The sequence below is a fragment of the Astyanax mexicanus genome, chromosome 1 (genome assembly GCF_023375975.1).
Source record: "Astyanax mexicanus isolate ESR-SI-001 chromosome 1, AstMex3_surface, whole genome shotgun sequence".
NCBI classification, from domain to species: Eukaryota; Metazoa; Chordata; class Actinopteri; order Characiformes; family Acestrorhamphidae; genus Astyanax; species Astyanax mexicanus.
The window spans coordinates 33,807,707-33,826,482 of NC_064408.1; the positions used below are offsets into that span (position 1 = coordinate 33,807,707).

The 18,776-nt window shown below is 35.7% G+C and overlaps 1 protein-coding gene across 1 annotated transcript in view; it reads right to left on the reverse strand.

Moving 5' to 3' along the window:
• Positions 1–1,777: 1,777 nt before the first annotated feature.
• micu2 (mitochondrial calcium uptake 2) overlaps positions 1,778–18,776 on the reverse strand; it is a 28,027-nt gene continuing 11,028 nt past the window's right edge. Inside the window, exons 7-12 of the mRNA XM_049466649.1 lie at positions 14,166–14,213; positions 12,812–12,912; positions 9,999–10,170; positions 7,599–7,707; positions 5,133–5,290; positions 1,778–3,839 (exon numbers count right to left, since the gene is read on the reverse strand). Of these exons, the coding sequence (XP_049322606.1) occupies positions 3,738–3,839; positions 5,133–5,290; positions 7,599–7,707; positions 9,999–10,170; positions 12,812–12,912; positions 14,166–14,213 (690 nt within the window). The 3' untranslated portion in view covers positions 1,778–3,737. The remainder of the gene's footprint in view (positions 3,840–5,132; positions 5,291–7,598; positions 7,708–9,998; positions 10,171–12,811; positions 12,913–14,165; positions 14,214–18,776) is intronic.

An 18,776-nucleotide genomic window follows, 5' to 3' on the forward strand; every position in this document is an offset into this window, starting at 1 on the left:
TAATCTATTTCCCACTATCAAACATATTTGGACCACTCCACCGAATGGGTGCCATTTGTATGTTGTATGTTGTTTGTTTTCTTTCAGATTAAACTTATTTATTCTTTTTTCAACTCTGAATCTAATAACAATTCAAAACATGTACTGGTCAAAAACAGCTTTAATTATTTTTTTTCAAGGTTTCTAAGCTGAGGATAATCACAAAACTCATGTTACATTTAAAAAGCATGTTTAAAAGCAAGTCTGTTCATTCCTTTGATTTTCTCTCAAGAAAGTGTTTATTTTAAGGGAGTGGTTGATTGCTTGTTCAAATAATTGATATTTATGACAAAAAAAATCACTCTTGTTAATGGCACTCATTTCTGTTACTGGTACTCAGTCCTGTTACTTTTTATGTTTTGAGTAACCTCATTGTTGACCACTTTTAGCGCTGGGACAAGATGGTGCTACACTTACTTAAAAAATAGAAATTTGATTGCTTATTATTTTAATTCAGTCTATTCCATAAATCTGACAACTCTTAAACTTATAACATTTGTTAGAGTGAAAATACATCGTGTGAATTATACTTAATAATTAGTGTTTCATGTCCACTTTAAACTGGGAGAAAACTGGGCAAACATCTAAAAGTCTGAAAAGCTAAACTAATTGGAAGAAAATTTGAGCTGTTAGCCAGCTAATTTAATAGGCTAATCACTGTGAATGTCGAGATGAGATGCTCTACTACTACTACGCTTGCCACCTACAGCTCTGGAAAAAATGAGCGACCACCTAAGAGTGAGTTTCTTTGATTTTACCAAGTTGAAAACCTCTGGAATATAATCAAGAGGAAGATGGATGATCACAAGCCATCAAACCAAGCTGAACTGCACCAGATTTTTGCACCAGGAGTGGCATAAAGTTATCCATAAGCAGTGTGTAAGACTGATGGAGGAGAACATGCCAAGATGCATGAAAACTGCGATTTTAAAACCAGGGATATTCCACCAAATATTGATTTCTTAACTCTTAAAACTTTAGGAATATGTACTTGTTTTCTTTGCATTATCTGAGGTGTGAAAGCTCTTTTTTGTTATTTTAGCCATTTCTCATTTGCTGAAAATAAATGCTCTAAATGACTATTTTTTTATTTGGAATTTGGGAGAAAATGTTTGTAGTTTATAGAATAAACCAACAATGTTCCTTTTACTCAAACGTGTACCTACAAATAGCAAATCAGAGAAACTGAAGGGGTATTTTATTTTTTTCCAGAGCTGTATGTATGACAAAAAACCTGACCACTGTCATACTAAAACTGACAGACCATTTTCCCCATGTGTGTCAATAAAGTGAACTTAACAGAATGAGAAAAGGCTTAGTGCAGTGGGGTTGTACCTAGCACTGAACGTGTTTAGGGGTTTTGCCACCCATCAGTGGTTGTATTGTTCATCAAATAACGCTATATAGCAGAGCCACAGGTACCACTTCCACTACCATTCACTGCCTGTCTAGTTCTGCCTGTAGGAACTGGCAGGGTTGATGATAGTCAAGCCTAATGATTCCGCAGTACCAGTAAGGAACAGTGGTTCAAATAAACAAAAGCATACAGAGTACATCTAAATAGTCAATTTAACATTGACACACAATGTACTTAGCTACAGAAAAATAGGACATTTAGGGAATCATTTTTCCAGAACAGCCTATAAAAAAGATGGCCACCACATGCTAAATACTAAAATGCGGTATTAAATCAACTCATAAAAAAAAAAAAAAAAAAATCAGTTGAGCCAAACACAAATTAAGTTTGAAAACTTTATTTTTATTGAACAAAATAAATCCTTATCTGGTTCCCACAGAAAAAAACAGCACCAACAAGAAAAGCAGATTAAATGACAGTCCCAAACAGCACACCTGTAAAATAGATTAAATTAAAAAATAATTTGTATATAGAACAAACAAATACAAAAATGCATGTGAAAACAACCACATTCAAATCACATCAAAATGAACCCTTGATAAAACACATTTTTGTGTTTGTGTGTATGATGCAGCACATCAATTCTAGTCTTGTTATGCTGTTAGCCAACTTAAGCTATCAAGCAAACTCCAACTGAAAAATATAAATGTTTAAAAAAAATCACATTTTCCATTTTCCATTTTTTTTAAATTTCAGTAGCACAGATATAAACAATTATTTAGAGTAGAGTTTGATATAAAACAGTTCATTGTGGAGTTGTATATGTAATAAGTAAATAATTTAGTTCTTTGGGAAATATTTTGCCTCGAAATATCCTGCAAATAACCCTCTACCATGGTTCCAAAGCTTCTCAAAGCTTTCCCAATTTCATGCCTGGATCCATTGTACACTATTCTGACTAGGTCCCGGTATGTTTTTTTTCTACAATGGAGTATTTTACACCAATTCACTCTAAGTGACTATTAACATTGCATTAATCCAAATTGCAATAAATACATACGGCACAAATCCGGAAAAATTTAATTTTCCCTTTGTTATACAAATGGTCTAAAACCATGTTCACAGCAAGGCTACACACATACAGTCTTTTGTAAACAATCTATAAGTAAACAAGCCTCAAATAACAGCTCCAGGACAAGGAGTTTATGTATAAAAGCAGTTTGTGCAGAAAATCCACAGGAATTATCACCTAAAAGCATCACATTAGTAATACTCTTCACAGTGGAGTGTAAATCACCAAAGCATCACCCAATATATATATATATATATATATATATATATATATATATATATATATATATATATATATATATATATATATATATAAATAAATAAAGGAACGTGTAAACAAAACCACACCCAAGACCTCTCCATGCAAGCCAAGCATATCACCCTCAATTATTACCAAACTATTAATGCCTCACAGCCAAACAATATATTTAAAAATTATCAAGTAAAGTGCCCCTGTTAGTAACCTGTAGCAAAAGGAGTGATGCAAGATACCATACAAACATTTTCTTTATATAAAAGATTCATGGATTTACCAAGTTATCTGAATCATCAGCAGATAACTGCCTAAATCAGGATTAACATCAATATTTAATTATGTATTTAGGCAATGCTGAAATATATGCATTTTATTCAATTTACTTAACAAAAAAAAGTTATATATTTCTCTAAAATTCTGGTCCAGGTAGTAGTACAACTGAATGTGATTTCATATCCTACTAAATATTGTCAATGTATCTAATGCTTCAACATATTTTTAGATATCAGTTAGCTCAAACAATCAATATGTCAAAAAGGTAAAATAAAAAAATATCCTAAATTACAGTTTAATGTTCCTACATCATACAAAATAAGAACTTTCACCTACATTGACCAGATTTAAGATATTTTCACTTTTTGAAGTGTGGAAAAAAACAAGATATCAGCATAAGGCCACAATCCCTAAACAACTATTCAGTGTACCGCTGTGCAAGTAATGAACTGAGATCTGTGTAAACATTTTAGACTGAAATGATATCTGTGCTTTCATGTGGATATTCAGTCAGAAAGCTGCAAAAGTAAATGTATCGTACATAAACAGGTGTTCACTCTCTGTGAGTCTGCGCATGCTGCAGTCACAGTAACACACGCTTTTAGTTTTTATTATTATTATAAAACACACAGATGCCCAAACCTGTGTCCAGGAAATCTACTTTCCTGCAAATCAAAGATTAAAAGTCTGCAGAACGGAAGATTCACAAGAGCAGGGTAAGGTACCACTGGTCCCGCCCCCTCAGAAGGGGCTGCCACTGCGGCTGAGAGCCTCCTGTGCTCCTTTTAGCGTCTCTCTCTTCACACACTTCCAGAAACCAGACACACCCTGGTTGGATCGAACCTGCATAGACACACAGAAAATGTATAGTAGATCCCTTTACTAAAATGCACCAAAAGCAGCAGATCCACTTACAAAAAAGTAATAGATGTAATAGATAATAGATTCCCAAAAGATAGTAAATAGATTCCCAAAAGATAGTAAATACAATAGATTGATTTGTGTAGACCTACGCCAAATATTATAAATGTAGCAGACGTAACCTTTACATACATTCCCATAACAAAATATAAATGTAACAGATGTAGTAAATCACCTTATCCAAAATGTATTAAATGAAGTAGACCCATTTATGTAAAGTCCCATATCCCAAGTGTATTTGTATACATTTTATACATTCTATATAATCGCCAACCTGTACTAAATAACTCGATTTCACTTAAGTTTCAGATTTAAATACCTGTGATTCACTATGTTATGAAACGTGGCAAAGTAATAAATCAACTTTCTAAATAGATGGTAGAAAAACAAGGACTTACATTATCACAGACAGCAAAACTAAATAATGAATCAAGTAAGTAAAATCGTATAAATCTGACTCAGTAAAAGTTGTCCCGAAACAAATAATATATAAAATATACAGCACCAGTCAAGATTTGAACACACCTGAAATTCAGATGTTAAATTCTGCATTGTAGATTAATACTTAAGTCATCCAAACTATAAATATGGAATTATTGAGTAAACAAAAACATAATATATTTTAGATTCTTCAAAGTAGCACCTCTTGTTTAGATGACAGCTTTGCGCATCTTGGCATTTTCTCTGTCAGTTTTATGAGGTAGAGTCACCTGGACTGACTTTCAGTCAAGAGTTAATGGCTTTAAATGTCTTGTCCTCTTAATGTGTTTGAGAGCATCAGTTGTGTTGTGAAAAGGTAGAGTTGGTATGAACAGTGAAAAGCCCTATTTGAGAAATGGTACAGTCACAAATACCATCAAAAACTCATTAGGACCGCCCCAGGAAAGGAAGACCAAGAGTTAACTCAGTTGCACAGGATAAGTTTATCAGAGTTAACAGCATTTCAGATAAGAGCACCTAAATGCTTATTTATGAGTATTTTGGATTAACAATTGTAGTTACTACATGATTTTTTATTTGTTTCCTTTATAGTCTGGATGACTTCAGTATTCATACACAATGTTGTATATATGTAATTTATAAAACACAGAATAAGAAGGTGTGTCCAAACCTTTGACAGGTACTGTATACATATAGGAAACGAGTGAGTTTACCAGAGTAACTTGCAGTATTCCAAACTAGCCTGAAATGGCATTATTTATCGCTATAACTCACCCTCAGACCCCGCAGTACTCTGTCTTTCATCACAGCGATGAACTCTTTATGGCTCAGACAGTTGTCTCCGTCCAGGTCGAAGATTTTGAATACTGTGTCCAGAACGTTCTCGGAGAGTTCCTGGCCCGTGGTGATTTTCACAGCTCTCTCAAACTGAGCTGCAGGGAAAAGTATGCTGGTTATTACAACAATGTACTGGATGCTCCTAAGGTCTTTAACAAGCTATCAGAAGAAATTAAAGATCACATCCACTATGAATCCAGTCACTACGGTATTCTTTTTTTTTTTTTCTTACAACCAGATACAACCCACACAAGCTTTTTTCTTATATAAAGCATCACAAACAAAATGAGATTGTTGCAAAAAGTCTCTGTGTCTTCAAGGTACCATAATGTTTTTGCACTATAATGCGTACCGGATTATAAGGCGCACTAACAACGAATGTGAGTAAAGCTAAGCTAAGTAAACAAAACAGTAATAAAAAAAATACTTTCTTTTAAAGTCAAACGAGCGCTGGGTGTTAATCTACACAGATTTCTCTCCTGAAAAAAAATGTTTATTTTAGTGAGTAATGCGCTTTGGTTTATTTACAGTAAGCTTAGATTACCAAATTTCTCCAGCACTAAGGCTAGAGCATTAGCATTAGCGGCTAGAAGCAGTGCTAGCCAGGGTTAGGAGCAGGCTAAGGGCCGAAAATACTCACCTCTTAACTGGGAAATAGTGGTTAGCGGCTAATGCTAATGCTACTCCAGCCCCGGTGCCAGGGCTGCTGCTAAGGTTTTGGAGGCCCTAAGCATAACTGGTCAGGGAGGCCCCCCCCCCCCAAAAAAAAAAAAAAAAAAAAAAAACACACACAAACACAAAAGGTTTACGCAAAATTTTACTATTTATTAAAATTACACATGTAACTGTGAATATTTACAACGTTATAAGTAAGGCCAATAACAGTGAAGAACAGCACAAGAGTACTATTTATAATGTATAAATAATAAATGAAACGATGCATGTCTATTTTAAGCAGTGGACACGTCATTTACACAAGCCAGCCTTAAAGGTTATGAAATTATCGTTTATATTCGTGGTGTATTTATTTCAGCCTGTCAAAATCTATAGAGCTGTCTGATCCTGCTGTCATACAGACCATTTGGATAGTGCACTGACGGCATTAGTCAATAGGTAGGCTACTTTATTATTTTTTTATTAAAGTCACTAAAAATCTTCAAACTACACTACTACTATTTGCAAACGTGCCACGTGCCTTGCAATACCCAGATTAGTTTCTAGTTAAGCGTTTAAAGCTACCAAATCAGCAAAGCCAACGTTACTAGCTCAGGCAACACCACTGAACATGAAGTAATCAAAACTATTTAAACCTTTATCATCGAAGTTACTCACCAGAAAGGGATGCATGGGCCTCATCTTTCTGCTTCTTTTTCTTCTTCTCAGCTCCAGACTCAAACCGTCGCTTCATAGTTGAATTACCATTTAGTAGCAACTTCGCGCAGTGAACTTGTCTCCTGCCAAACTCAAGTAGCGTTGCTACTTTAGTTAGGACTAAGGTTGCCAGATAAGTTACGATTTTTCATCCTATTTGTTTATTTTATTTTAAGTTTTTAACTTACACAAATATTGCACTGGACAAGTTTTTGTATAGAATGGCCACATACACTTTAAAAATGGTTAAACATGCGCAAGATTTAGTGCCTCCATGCATTTTTTGATTATTTATTTGACTGGAAAATCTGGCAACAACCAACAGAGCAAACCGAGCCGTGCCATTTCAGGCAATAGGGGTGGGGGCATTATCTTATGCACAAAAATAATAACGTGCCGCTTTTAAGTAGTAGAGTAGGTGCCCCATGCAATGTTTAAAGACAAAAAAGATGAGCGTATCATAAATAATTCACATTGGGTTTTAAATTTAATAATGTCATCATTTCAACACATTTCATTCTCAGTCAATTTGGCTCCCTGCAACTGCAAAATGGTTGAGGCCTAACGCTGGCTGCGTTGTCTGCGTATGCAGAGCGGCGGCCCTGCCCGGTGCTAGAGAACTAAACTGAAACTCCTGAATAACATTGCAGTTTGGTGGATTGGTTTTACTGCTTCTTACAATCTGACTGGTAAAATTCATACATAAGACTAAACAGATTAAAAGGCGCATTGACGATTTTTGGGAAAATTGAAGAATTTTAAGTGCGCCTCAAAATGAGAAAAATATGGTAGATGATTGATATGGTAGATTAAATTACTTTTCGGCATATGAAGGTGTAATGATTTTGAGGGGCTAATCCTTCAAATCCTTTACTAGAAACCATAAGATCAATAATGTTAAATCTTGGTAATGATTCTGACCTATGTATGACCTCTTCATGCCATAAGGTCATAAACCAATCCTCTACCTTTAAGAGCACCAGTGAGAAAATGGCTGCTGCAATAAAACGCAGAGAGGTGGGACAGAGTTACCCATTCCGATTGGCCTGTTAGCTTCAGCAATCATCTTCATAGATAAGATGAAGTCCTCCAGGTTATTGGCAAAGAGACAGAAAGCTTTAAACTCCTCAAAGGTGATACTCTGTTAAAGAGAAAGAGAGAAAATTACAGAGAATTAATAACTTTAATACAACAGAGACTTACACAATATAAAATTGTAATACTATAATATATGTATTTATTAACGCCAAGACTTATATTATTTATGCATAGATTCAAGCATAGTTCTTCTGATCAGACCAGAGTACACTTAATGTTGAGTACTGCCTGATATTGATCTGATACTATTGGATGTTTCTTGATGCACAAATCAACCATAGAATTTGGTCAAGATGTGCTTGTCCTCTAATTTATACTTTAATACACAATAATAACTCCCTTCCAATATGCGTATAATGTGGGACAATTTTTATATGCCAGTTAGCTGATTAAGCCACATTTGGCCCAAAAAATACCCAGGGCAGATAATATAAATATGACTGTATTAATACATTAAGAACATCCATTTTTTTATTTATTTGGTCCATTTTATTTTATTTAGAGTTTACAAAGTAAAGTTTTAATCAAAATATGGTAAAAAATCAAAATGTTGCTAATATTTGCATCTCATTTTCAAGCATTTTAAGCAGAGCTGGAATATTTTTTATTACAGAACAACATATATCAATTATTAATGTAAATATATATTAGAGTGTAGTTGCTCTTTAAAACATGTTTCAGTAACCTAGAATGTGTGTTCTATCAATTTTTAGGCAAATAAATGTGCAGATTTAATACACTGGTCTAGTGTTGTAAGAGATATACAGTATTTACAGCATCTGTTACTGACTGATATTCATTACAGGAAGTTTTTAATCTATGCAATGTATTCATTTATTTTTTTGCTCCACCGCTAAAATTCAACTTAATTGTACAGTTTAAAATACTGTGCTAATGAATGTGTTCAAATGAGATTTAATTCGTTATAAAAAACGTAATAAAAACTGAAAACCAATAAAATAAAGCCTAATTTCCTAAAAAATAAATGTGTGTGGAGCCTCCTGGACCGAATGTAGTGTTCACATTCTAGCCAGAGGTTGCCCATCACATTCACTGCTCTGTCCACTGCAGATGGAAATGCACTTGGTAATGTCCCACGATCGGGCCTTGCTCGAGGTCCCATCATTCACAATGTCTTACCACAAGCATGCTGGACAGTGTTTAACCTCACTCACAAGATAACACCTCACAACTTATACAGATGTGTGCATTCCCAATCAGTCGCTTGATTAAACACTTTATGATTAATTTACATTCTGCTGTCTGAAGGCTTTTTGAATGTCAGTATATGTTTAATATCATTCAGCATCCAGTGACTATAAACACTGTAGTAAAACGTCACCACATGTTAAATACCTGTACAGTGTACAGTAGTAATAGTATTATTACTAGCAATGTAAAGTTGCTAGGAAGTGTCATGATTGCACTATGATTTGTTTTTTCTACAGTGTGTGTCCATTAGTCTGCAATAGTTTTGTTTCTAATCAGTCATAATTCAAAAGTGAAAAAAACATGGCTCTGGCAGAAATGAACATTAAAACCAGATATACCAGATACAGAACCAGTTTTCAAGTTCCACTGTAAAATAGTTGCACACTGTTGAATGTAAACCATTTGAGAACGCTTCTCCCTGCAGCTGTGTTTATAATATCTTTAAGCAGTGTCAAAAAGACACCACAGTGGCAAAAACAAGAAGTTATAAATTAAGTGTTTAAATATGCCTTATATCTGACCCAATAAAACAATTAAGGGTTTATTGCCACACGTAAGTGTTTGCTTATGATGAATGGCAAAACAAAAACAAGATTCACACTTAACTGTGATAGAAGCTCAACACTCATTATTTAAAGAACTGTAAATATAGATCCCTCCCTCAGACGAAGTCTGCTGGCTAGTCTGTGTACTGATGAGATCTATTTGAGGTTCTCAACCAAAATGATCGAAATGGTGTTTCTTCAAATAACCTAGTGGGTGGGGCTCTGGTGCGGGTTAACAGGCTGGGGTGTTGCCAGGGTAGTTTTATGCAGGTTTTCTTATTGTAACATCAAAATTAGGGAGCCATCCAAACATGGCTTCTAAAAGCTTTTGATTCCTGACACCAAACTCTCTTATCTAATTCACAGATTACGGATGATTTTTTTTTCCTGTTTGGAGTGTTTATAGGTGCAGTCGAGACCCAAGTGGAAATACAAAAGCAGACAAAAAGTGAGTTTTGCACATGTCCTCTTTAAACCTCAGTCATATTGTCTGCTCTAAAGTAAAATCTCAGTGTGTTTGTTATGACTGCATTGAGTCTAATCTGGATTATGGAAAAACATGTCAGTGGTGCGTCACCTCTCCTGTGGGTATTCTTTTCCTCATGTTTTCCAGATATACGTCGTTGTCTTCTTCGTTAGTGTAGTACAGCAGCCACTCTGCAAAATCTTCCCTCCTCATGGTGTCCATTCCTTTAGAGAACTGCAGGAACTCCATCTCCTGAACCTCTGCCTGCAGGTCCTCCATGAACCTACAAACCACCACCAAATAAATAAACAAATAACTAGACTACTGCTGCACTATTTATCAAATTTTTACATCAAAATAGAGCTTTAATCAAAGCATACATATAGTCCAACTGTAACAACAGCAGCTCACAAAATATTTTATTTACACTCATCGTCTTAAAAATTGCCCGCAGAAGGAACTGACTGATTGGAATTAAACTTAGTGGGTTTTCATTCCAGACTGTCATAAAGTGACAGACTGGCAGAGGTTCTTCTTCAATGATAAATTCCAGTTTTGTTTTGGTAGAAACACAACAGCTCTATTTGTGGAAGCAGCTGATCAGCACAAAGATCAACGGTTTGTTGTCATGGTACATATGTCCTGGTGTCACATGTAGTGGTGTGCAATTTTGTACAATGACAGATCACGTCTGGTCTTCATTTTAGGCAATTTGACAGTTTAATTTTATGTTAGTAAGGTCCTGCAGACAGTGGCCTTACATTTTCTAAAAGCAACAGCAAAATTCCAACAGTGCACCTAAGCTTGCCTTGACACAGACAGACACTACACCATGGCCATCTGCATCACCAGACCTATCCCTGAATAAAAATGCATTGCATTCTATTACACATGCTATCCAAACTCAATCAACTCTATCAAGACGCCTACTGCAAAATTAGCAGGAACTGCACAAATATATTTAAACTGCATGGACACCTTCAGAAAACTTCTACAGCTCCATGTCAAGACCTCCGACGCTGCATTACTTGTATTCAGCCCAGTTCTAGAACATAATGGGTGGGCATGATATTTTTAAACCTAGAGCTAATAATACTGGCTAAAAATGATGTATGAAGTAAAATAAAAATGTTGCATGTGTCTTCAACCTGTAAAGCATAATAATTGCATATTAATCTAATTGTGATTATTTACTGATAGAACAACTCTGTTATGTGAAAAAAGTATCCAGACATAGGCTGATAATATAATATTCAAAATAAATAAATAAATAGAACTAAGTGACAATACAAATATGATTAGTAAAATAAAATATTGATCTTTTAAAAGAAGAAAATAAACCTAATTATATTTGACGTGTTTTCTAAAATATTCTTCACCTGAATTGCACCCAGAAATTGTTCTTTTTACAGATTGTTTCTACAGTATAAACCTTATTTTTATACTTAAAAAGAGGAGGTAATTATGAAAAACATAATATACTATAGGATTGTAGGAATTTCCTGTTGATATGAAAAATGTACTTGTACAATTTTTTTATATATACATTTGTACAGTATAACTAATAATGATTACAAGCGCACATTAATGAACAAGTATCCTATTTTTAATTAACTACTATACACTTACACAAAGTCTATAAATTCCTGCCTTGCAAGATTCCTGAAGAGATCCAGAGACCCAGAACCGGCAATGCTTGTGTTACAAGCTACTTCTGTATGTGTAGCTCAATAAATATGACCAAGGCCCTGTCCGGATGGAATTAGTTTCTCAGATGGGCGTCTGTGAAAAATATTTTACACTTCTATTCAGTGATAAAACTCTTGAATCCGGACTGCAATTGAAAAAACAGAAGGACCAGTGAGTTTTTTTGGCTTTTTCAGTCACATGATATTGCCTTGTCAAGTAATATCAGGTTTTGCTCACGGATCACGATGGCGACGTCTAAGCGCTCTAAAAGACACTGGAGCAAAGAAGAGACACAGACTCTTATTTTGGTTTGGGGTGAAGCCAAATTTTAGCAACAATTCGAAAGTACAGTTCACAACCACAAAGAGTGGGAGTCTGTATGGAAACGCATGTGTGAGCTGTGCTCATTTCCACTCTCTGTTGTGTTTACTTGGATCTCCGTAAAAAAAGGCACATACAAAGTGTAATTACGGTGCGTGGCAGTGGACAAAAAGCTTTTTTATTAAATGGGAGGTGACGAAACTCCGTTCGGACAGGACTAAAATTCATGGTCGTTCCGGACAGGAATAAAAAAACAGGACCCCCATAAAAAATAAAATTACCCGAGAACCCCCTGAGAAACAAGTCCCAACCGGATAGGGACGAAGAGTCTTATTAATCTGTACTTTAAAGCTCCACTAGGTACAGTTACAGAGTGTTATAAATGTTTCAGGCGGATTAGTTTCTCTTTCTTGTTTTCCGGCTTTCACAGACATATTCGGTCTCTTTCCAGCTTCTGCCAGAGTGTCTGTATGTAAGTTTGTAAAGAATGAACCAGTAGTCCTTGTAGAACTGTTAGAACTAAAGGTCGGAAAGCAGGTCACAGTTCTCGCGAGCGTTGATCTCGGCCGCCTCGGAAAACTTACAGAGTCTGATTTGAGCTCAGAGGAGCTCCGGCACAGACACGAGAGCACCACTATTCCTCCTATTACACCTCAATGCAGCGCTGCAGTGAGTTTCAAGCTGTGATTTCACTTCTTTAAAAAGATCAAAAATCAAGAAAATCCTTCCCAGTGCTGCTTTAAATCATTTATTGTTCCTGGTAACTTTTATCTTCCTTCAAATAGCACATCTTAGCCAAAAGGATTAAACTAAAGGAATACCTCAGCTCTTCTTCTGATGGACAGATTGATGTGTCACTTCAGTTTAACCATTTTGTAAAATATCTTTAAGCTGAACAACAAACAAACACAAACCTGTGGAACTCTTTGTACTGAAGTTTGTTCTGTCCTTTGCGGCCAAAGAAGAAGGCCTGGAGTGTGGTGCTGGGCTCATCACTGTCTTCTGCAGCAGCACTCTGGACACACAGCACGTAATGACCTAATTACTTCATTAGCCCAACACAATTTACACAAGATCCCATCTAAACAACCACTGCACTCTACCCTCACTTTGCACTACAGCTAATAACTACATTTTACAGGTCTCTTTGTTGTGTGTGTGCCAGCCTTATTTAGGTCACACTACCCTGTAATGAAGACATTGTTGTGTCGACACAAAATATCTTATCTGTAAACTACAGGGAGAGCATAGGACAGTTTTTTTTGAGCATTTCTATTGGTTCATTTACTGCTGAATTATGAAAGCATATAGAGTTCAGCTTGTATTTATAAACGGCACCATTTTATATGCTGTTTAATTATCCAATTTTGACATATTTTTGAATATTATTCAAAAATCATTTCAATTAGGGCAAATTAAGGCAATAAGGTTACAAAATGCTGATCACTAACCAAGGAAACATAATGTTTTACTTTTTATTCTATATCTATCATTTTATGGGAAAGGTAACATAATTAAAAAATAACTATATTAATTTTGTGAGATGTTCAATAAAGGGTCATTATAACTGGTTAGTGTGTATAATCAATAGCATTTATATGACACTGGTTGACTTCTGTAAGGTTTAGGGAGTGATATTAGCTCAGGTCTGTTCAGACAGGAATTTAGAAATTGATACACAATTGGAACCATGTTTGTGTTCTTATTTCATTTATATAAAAAAATAATTTATATATTTAACATTTAATTTCAATAATAAAATCTTTTGTGCCGAAAAAACACAGTAAAAATAAGTTTTAACGACTATAAAAGGAAAATAAAACTTAAAAAAATGGATGCACTGAAATGATCATTTTTGTCTGAATCAGAAACTGAACAAAATTAAACATCTGATGAATTCTGTATACTGAATACTAGGGGTGGCCCTAAATAATGCCATGATTTTTCAAGGTATACAATATTTTTTAAGGTGTGACTAAACACTGAAAAATATTTAAATCATTTCGAGAATATACTACTGCAGCACATATCTTATTTTATCAAATATGACAGCCATGTCACTTATTTGAACACTGAAAGTGTTTTCTTTGCAGTTTTACACCAAATAGGTTGGTTGCTGACTATTTGCTGCATGCCTAATTTCAGTATTGTGGTTCACATTTGCTCTTGGATCATACACTAGCTCATACAGATCAAACTTAAACAAATTCTAATCATAATTTCAGCACAGTGTGAATGATCTTTAAAAGATAAACACAATGGACCAACCTCTGCAGCATCTTTTGAAACTTTCCTTTGTCCGATGATCATCTTCAGCTTAAAAAGAAAAAAACAGTGTAATCACTTCAGCACTTTAAAAACACAAGACTTTTCTTTAGCATTGACACACAGGAGCCTTCCAGTTCTGGAAGCCACCAGCTTGCTCTGTTTAATGCAGCTCATTCAGCACATTAGCTTATCACCAAGCTGTGGCTCTCCAGAACTGGACTTCTGCTTCCCTGTAGACTCGTTCCAGATCAGATCAGATACCCATCACAGACACTCTGCACAAATGGAGAGAGTACTGGTATACTGGAGCACTTTTACAATCAGATGTTTAATGAACACCAGAGAGGACTCTTCAGCAGTGTCTTTTGCCAATAGTTCCAACTGCCTGATCTGGCCGGCAAGTTATTCACCAGTGACCAGTCAATATGGGCTTTTTCAAGGGTTGATGACGATGCCAATACTTAAAGAGGAGAGCGGCCAATGTCCAAATAATGCCAATATTGGACTGGGAAGAAATAAAGACAGACTTTACAGATTCCTTAAAACAAGGTGGACAAAAGTCCAGGTCTGGTGTTCACAAAATTTCTTGCAGCAACTAAAGCCAGCTTTCCAATTTAAAGGAGAACTCCGGTGTAAAATGCACTTTTGGTGTAGTAAAACATGATAAAAAGTACTTACCTTTGATAAATAGCACACCTCTGTTCTCACACAGCGTTCCGCGATCCAGAAAAATGAACAGTTTTTCCAAACACCCATCAGACTGGGTGACACAGGGCATAATTTGCCCGATAAACCACTATTTCCACTGTTTTCACCATTATCCAGCTCAAAGTAGCTCCACACCTCCTTGCTAGAATCAAGAGAGCCCTGACATTTAAAACAAGGCTTTAATAACTTAAAAAGTGCACAAGAAGCTTATTAAAGACACTGTTTACATCCTATAATGCGAGCTTCAGCTCTGTGCGCCGCCATCACTGATTCCACATAGCCTGCCTCCTGGTGCCGGCTGCTACTTTATGCGGAGTCTATGTATATATGTCTGTCATTATCAGTACAGTGATGGTGGTTTTTAATAAGCTTGTTGTGCCTTTTTAAGTTATTAATGCCTCATTTTAAATGTCAGGGCTCTCCGAATGCTAGCAAGGAGGTGTAACTTTGAGCTACTTTGAGCTGGATAACGGTGGAAAAAGCGATTTATCAGGGCAAATTATGCCCCGTGTCACCCAGTCTGAAGGGTGTTTGGACAAACTGTTAAAATTTCTGGATCTCAGAATGCTGTGGAAGAATATAGGTGTGCTATTCATCAAAGGTAAGTACTGTTTTACTACACAAAAAGTCCATTTTACACTGGAGTTCTATTTAAAGGTTGTATCATGAAGCTGCATTCAGTGTTAACTAAATTTTCTTTTACAAAAATCTTTTTTCCTCATCACATGGCCCAAAATTTAACTGATTAGTCAAAACATGGTTTGTGTCTGAGCTGATTCTACACTAGAGCTATTGTAGGCTGGTGTAGTTAATAATAATAGATTTTAACAGAAGTCTTCTATACTTCTATCAGTTTTATTATTCTGAGAATACTGTTCACCAAACAAAGAGCTCTAGACCCCTAGTGGGTCAGTATTAATCTGCTTCCAAATAAACGCAAGGCAAATCCTGTTTTCTCTTTTGCAGAATGTCTTAAAAAGTGCAAAAGAGCCGTATCAGAAGCAGGTTTGATATACATATGCATTTTTTTCAATATGACTTCTGAATTAGTAGTTATGGATATATTTGTAGCCCGTATAAAGATACTCCATATACACCTGTATATATCCCAACTCCCAACATCAGTACTATTACACACAGTCATATCTAAATATTATGACCACCGACTTGCTTCTACACTTAGTGCCAATTTTTCTGTGCTGGTATAAGTGGATCAGACACAGCAGTGCTGCTAGAGTTTTTAACCCCCAACAGGCCAGGTTTTTGTCAACTGTCTGCCTGACATTACACCAGTAAATCTTGAGGATTTCCATTCAAGCATTACATAAAAAGCTTTCATGATTGATAAGGAACATTACTGAAAAGTATAATTGTAATTGTAATAAAAAAAATGTAAAAATAAATATAAATCTGCTAAAATATAATGAATAAAATCGACTGAATTTTATTTAAAAAATCTATATTTTCCTGAATACAAATTAATTTAGAGTAGAGAGTGAACAGGCAGCTTCCCGCCCAAATGCTCTTTAGGACATTTTAAAGCCCTGTAATGTAAATAACTTATTTTACTGCAGAAAAAAAAGGGTTTTGTATCACCTACACCTGTAGCCTGTATATGATACAAGGCATGTTAAGGGGTTAAACACTTACTGTCCACTCTATTAGACACTACTACCTATCTGCTCCACCTTGTAGATAAAGTAAATTCAGAGACAGACTGGTGGACTTTTCTCAGTCCAGCAATGACACGGGTGTTTAAAAACTCCAGCAGCACTGCTGTGTCTGATTCACTCGTACCAGCACAACACACACTACTAACACACCACCACCATTCCAGTGTCACTGCAGTGCTGAGAATGAGACCCCAGCACCCAAATAACAGCTGCCCTGTGGTGGTCCTGTGGGGTCCTGACCACTGAAGAACAGGGTGAAGGATAATTAAATAAATAATAAAAAAAAAACTATGCAGAAAAACAGAAGGACTACAGTTTGTAATTGTACAATCTTTCTCCTGGTTCAGTGGATCTGATCAAATAGACAAAGAGTGTAGAAACAAGGAGGTGGCCATAATATTTTTAATAAAACTGTGTATTATGAATTAATCTGACACACTTTCCATAATGTAAAGGCAAATTTGGCAGGCTGATTACCTTTGGAGTAAATGTGAAAGCTGTGCAGATCAGGAAAAGGACATTTAATCATGGCCAAGCTCTGTTCTATCATACACTGAACCACTCAGCTTGATCTCCAGGAATTCAGCTTCATGTTATAACCATCATGTGGACACTTACTGTACATTTAACAGGAGCCATGCCTGACCACATACCTTTCATTCATCGCAGCAATCCCTCGCCAGCATTAACAAAGACACAAGGCAGCATGAGTCAATCTACACATTACAGCGGCCACAATCCTACATTTCCCATTAACTCCCTCACTGAGGTCACTGCATAATGTACATGCCAATGAACTTACCAGGGTTTACTTGTTTACTGGCTTACGATCACAAATTCACTCAGAATTCCATCGATTTTTCTAAAATGATTGTTTTTAATAATTAAATGCTCATAACTGTTCACAGTGGTGGGGAATGGAAAATGAGGTTTTCACGCCTTAAAGCTCAGACCAAAGTCTGAACCAATGTGCATATTTGTAATACACTGAACAAATTTGGGCCAGTTATTTTAGGCTTCACAATGCAGTTTAGAGAGCACTAGGAGTGGGTTATATAGCCCTAAAATAATAATCACAATATTTCATGGTGATACTCTTGGCCATATGACAAAACATTGTATTAAAAAAAATCATTTCAAGAACACTACTGCAACAAAATAAAAATTAAATTTTATTATTGCAATGCATACTATATTAAATTTGCAGCCTTTCTAAACTGAAAGAAGCATTTATGAGTGGAGAAGGGATAAAATATTGTGTTTATTGGTACCATTTAATAGTGTGCTGGAATGACCATCCATGGTAAACGTAATATATTCATTCTAAAAACTGGGGTGTCAAGTTGCTTTTCGCAGGAGTTCTTATGCCCACGTCACACGTCTTTATGTAATTGCGTCACATGCACAGCCTTTAAAAGTGATCGGTGCAATTACCCACTCTCACCAGAGAGGGCCCTAAATCCCCCAAATCCCAAAATTTACAGACATCAGCTTTAAAAAATACAAGATTTTTATAAGATTTGTAACAGAAGTAACGAATATCTAGGTTTAAAGTAAATTAAATGATACTGGACAGATATAATATGTCTCTAGATTATATATCTAACTGTCTAGTAGATATATTATAGGAAATGAGAACAGTGTAAATTCTTCCATTGCTAAAACAGCAAAAAATTAATACACTCATATAATAAATATGGGTGGTTGATATGGTATGATGTTTCAGGGTATAATATTGTTTACGATATTGAAAAATGTTGGCAATGATATTGAGTGCGAAACGATATGGCACACTCCTAGTGAGCACACTAAAGATCTTAATCTAGCTAGCTTTGCTTTCTGTGGGCACATATGTGGACTACATTTCCCTGAATGTTGTCAGGTCAGCAAATTGCCTATACAGTGATGTGAGTTTTGCCTCCCTGCAAGGATTTGACTTCCCTCTATGTGCACACTCTACGTGCTTTCATGTCTGTTTATAAATAATGGCTATTCTACAGTTACAGTAGATACGGTGATCTGCTTCTACTGCTGCGTGACTCAACTACACAGAAAGACGAGTCGGATTTCAGAACAACACCAGTTCAATCCATAATGATGCACATAAATGGGAGATATATTGGTCCGAAAGCCTGAATCATCTAAAAAAAATGATTTTACACTGCAGATGAACCGAACCATTATGAATCACCCTTCATGGTCAGACTAAATGTTGGACAAATTTGAAAAG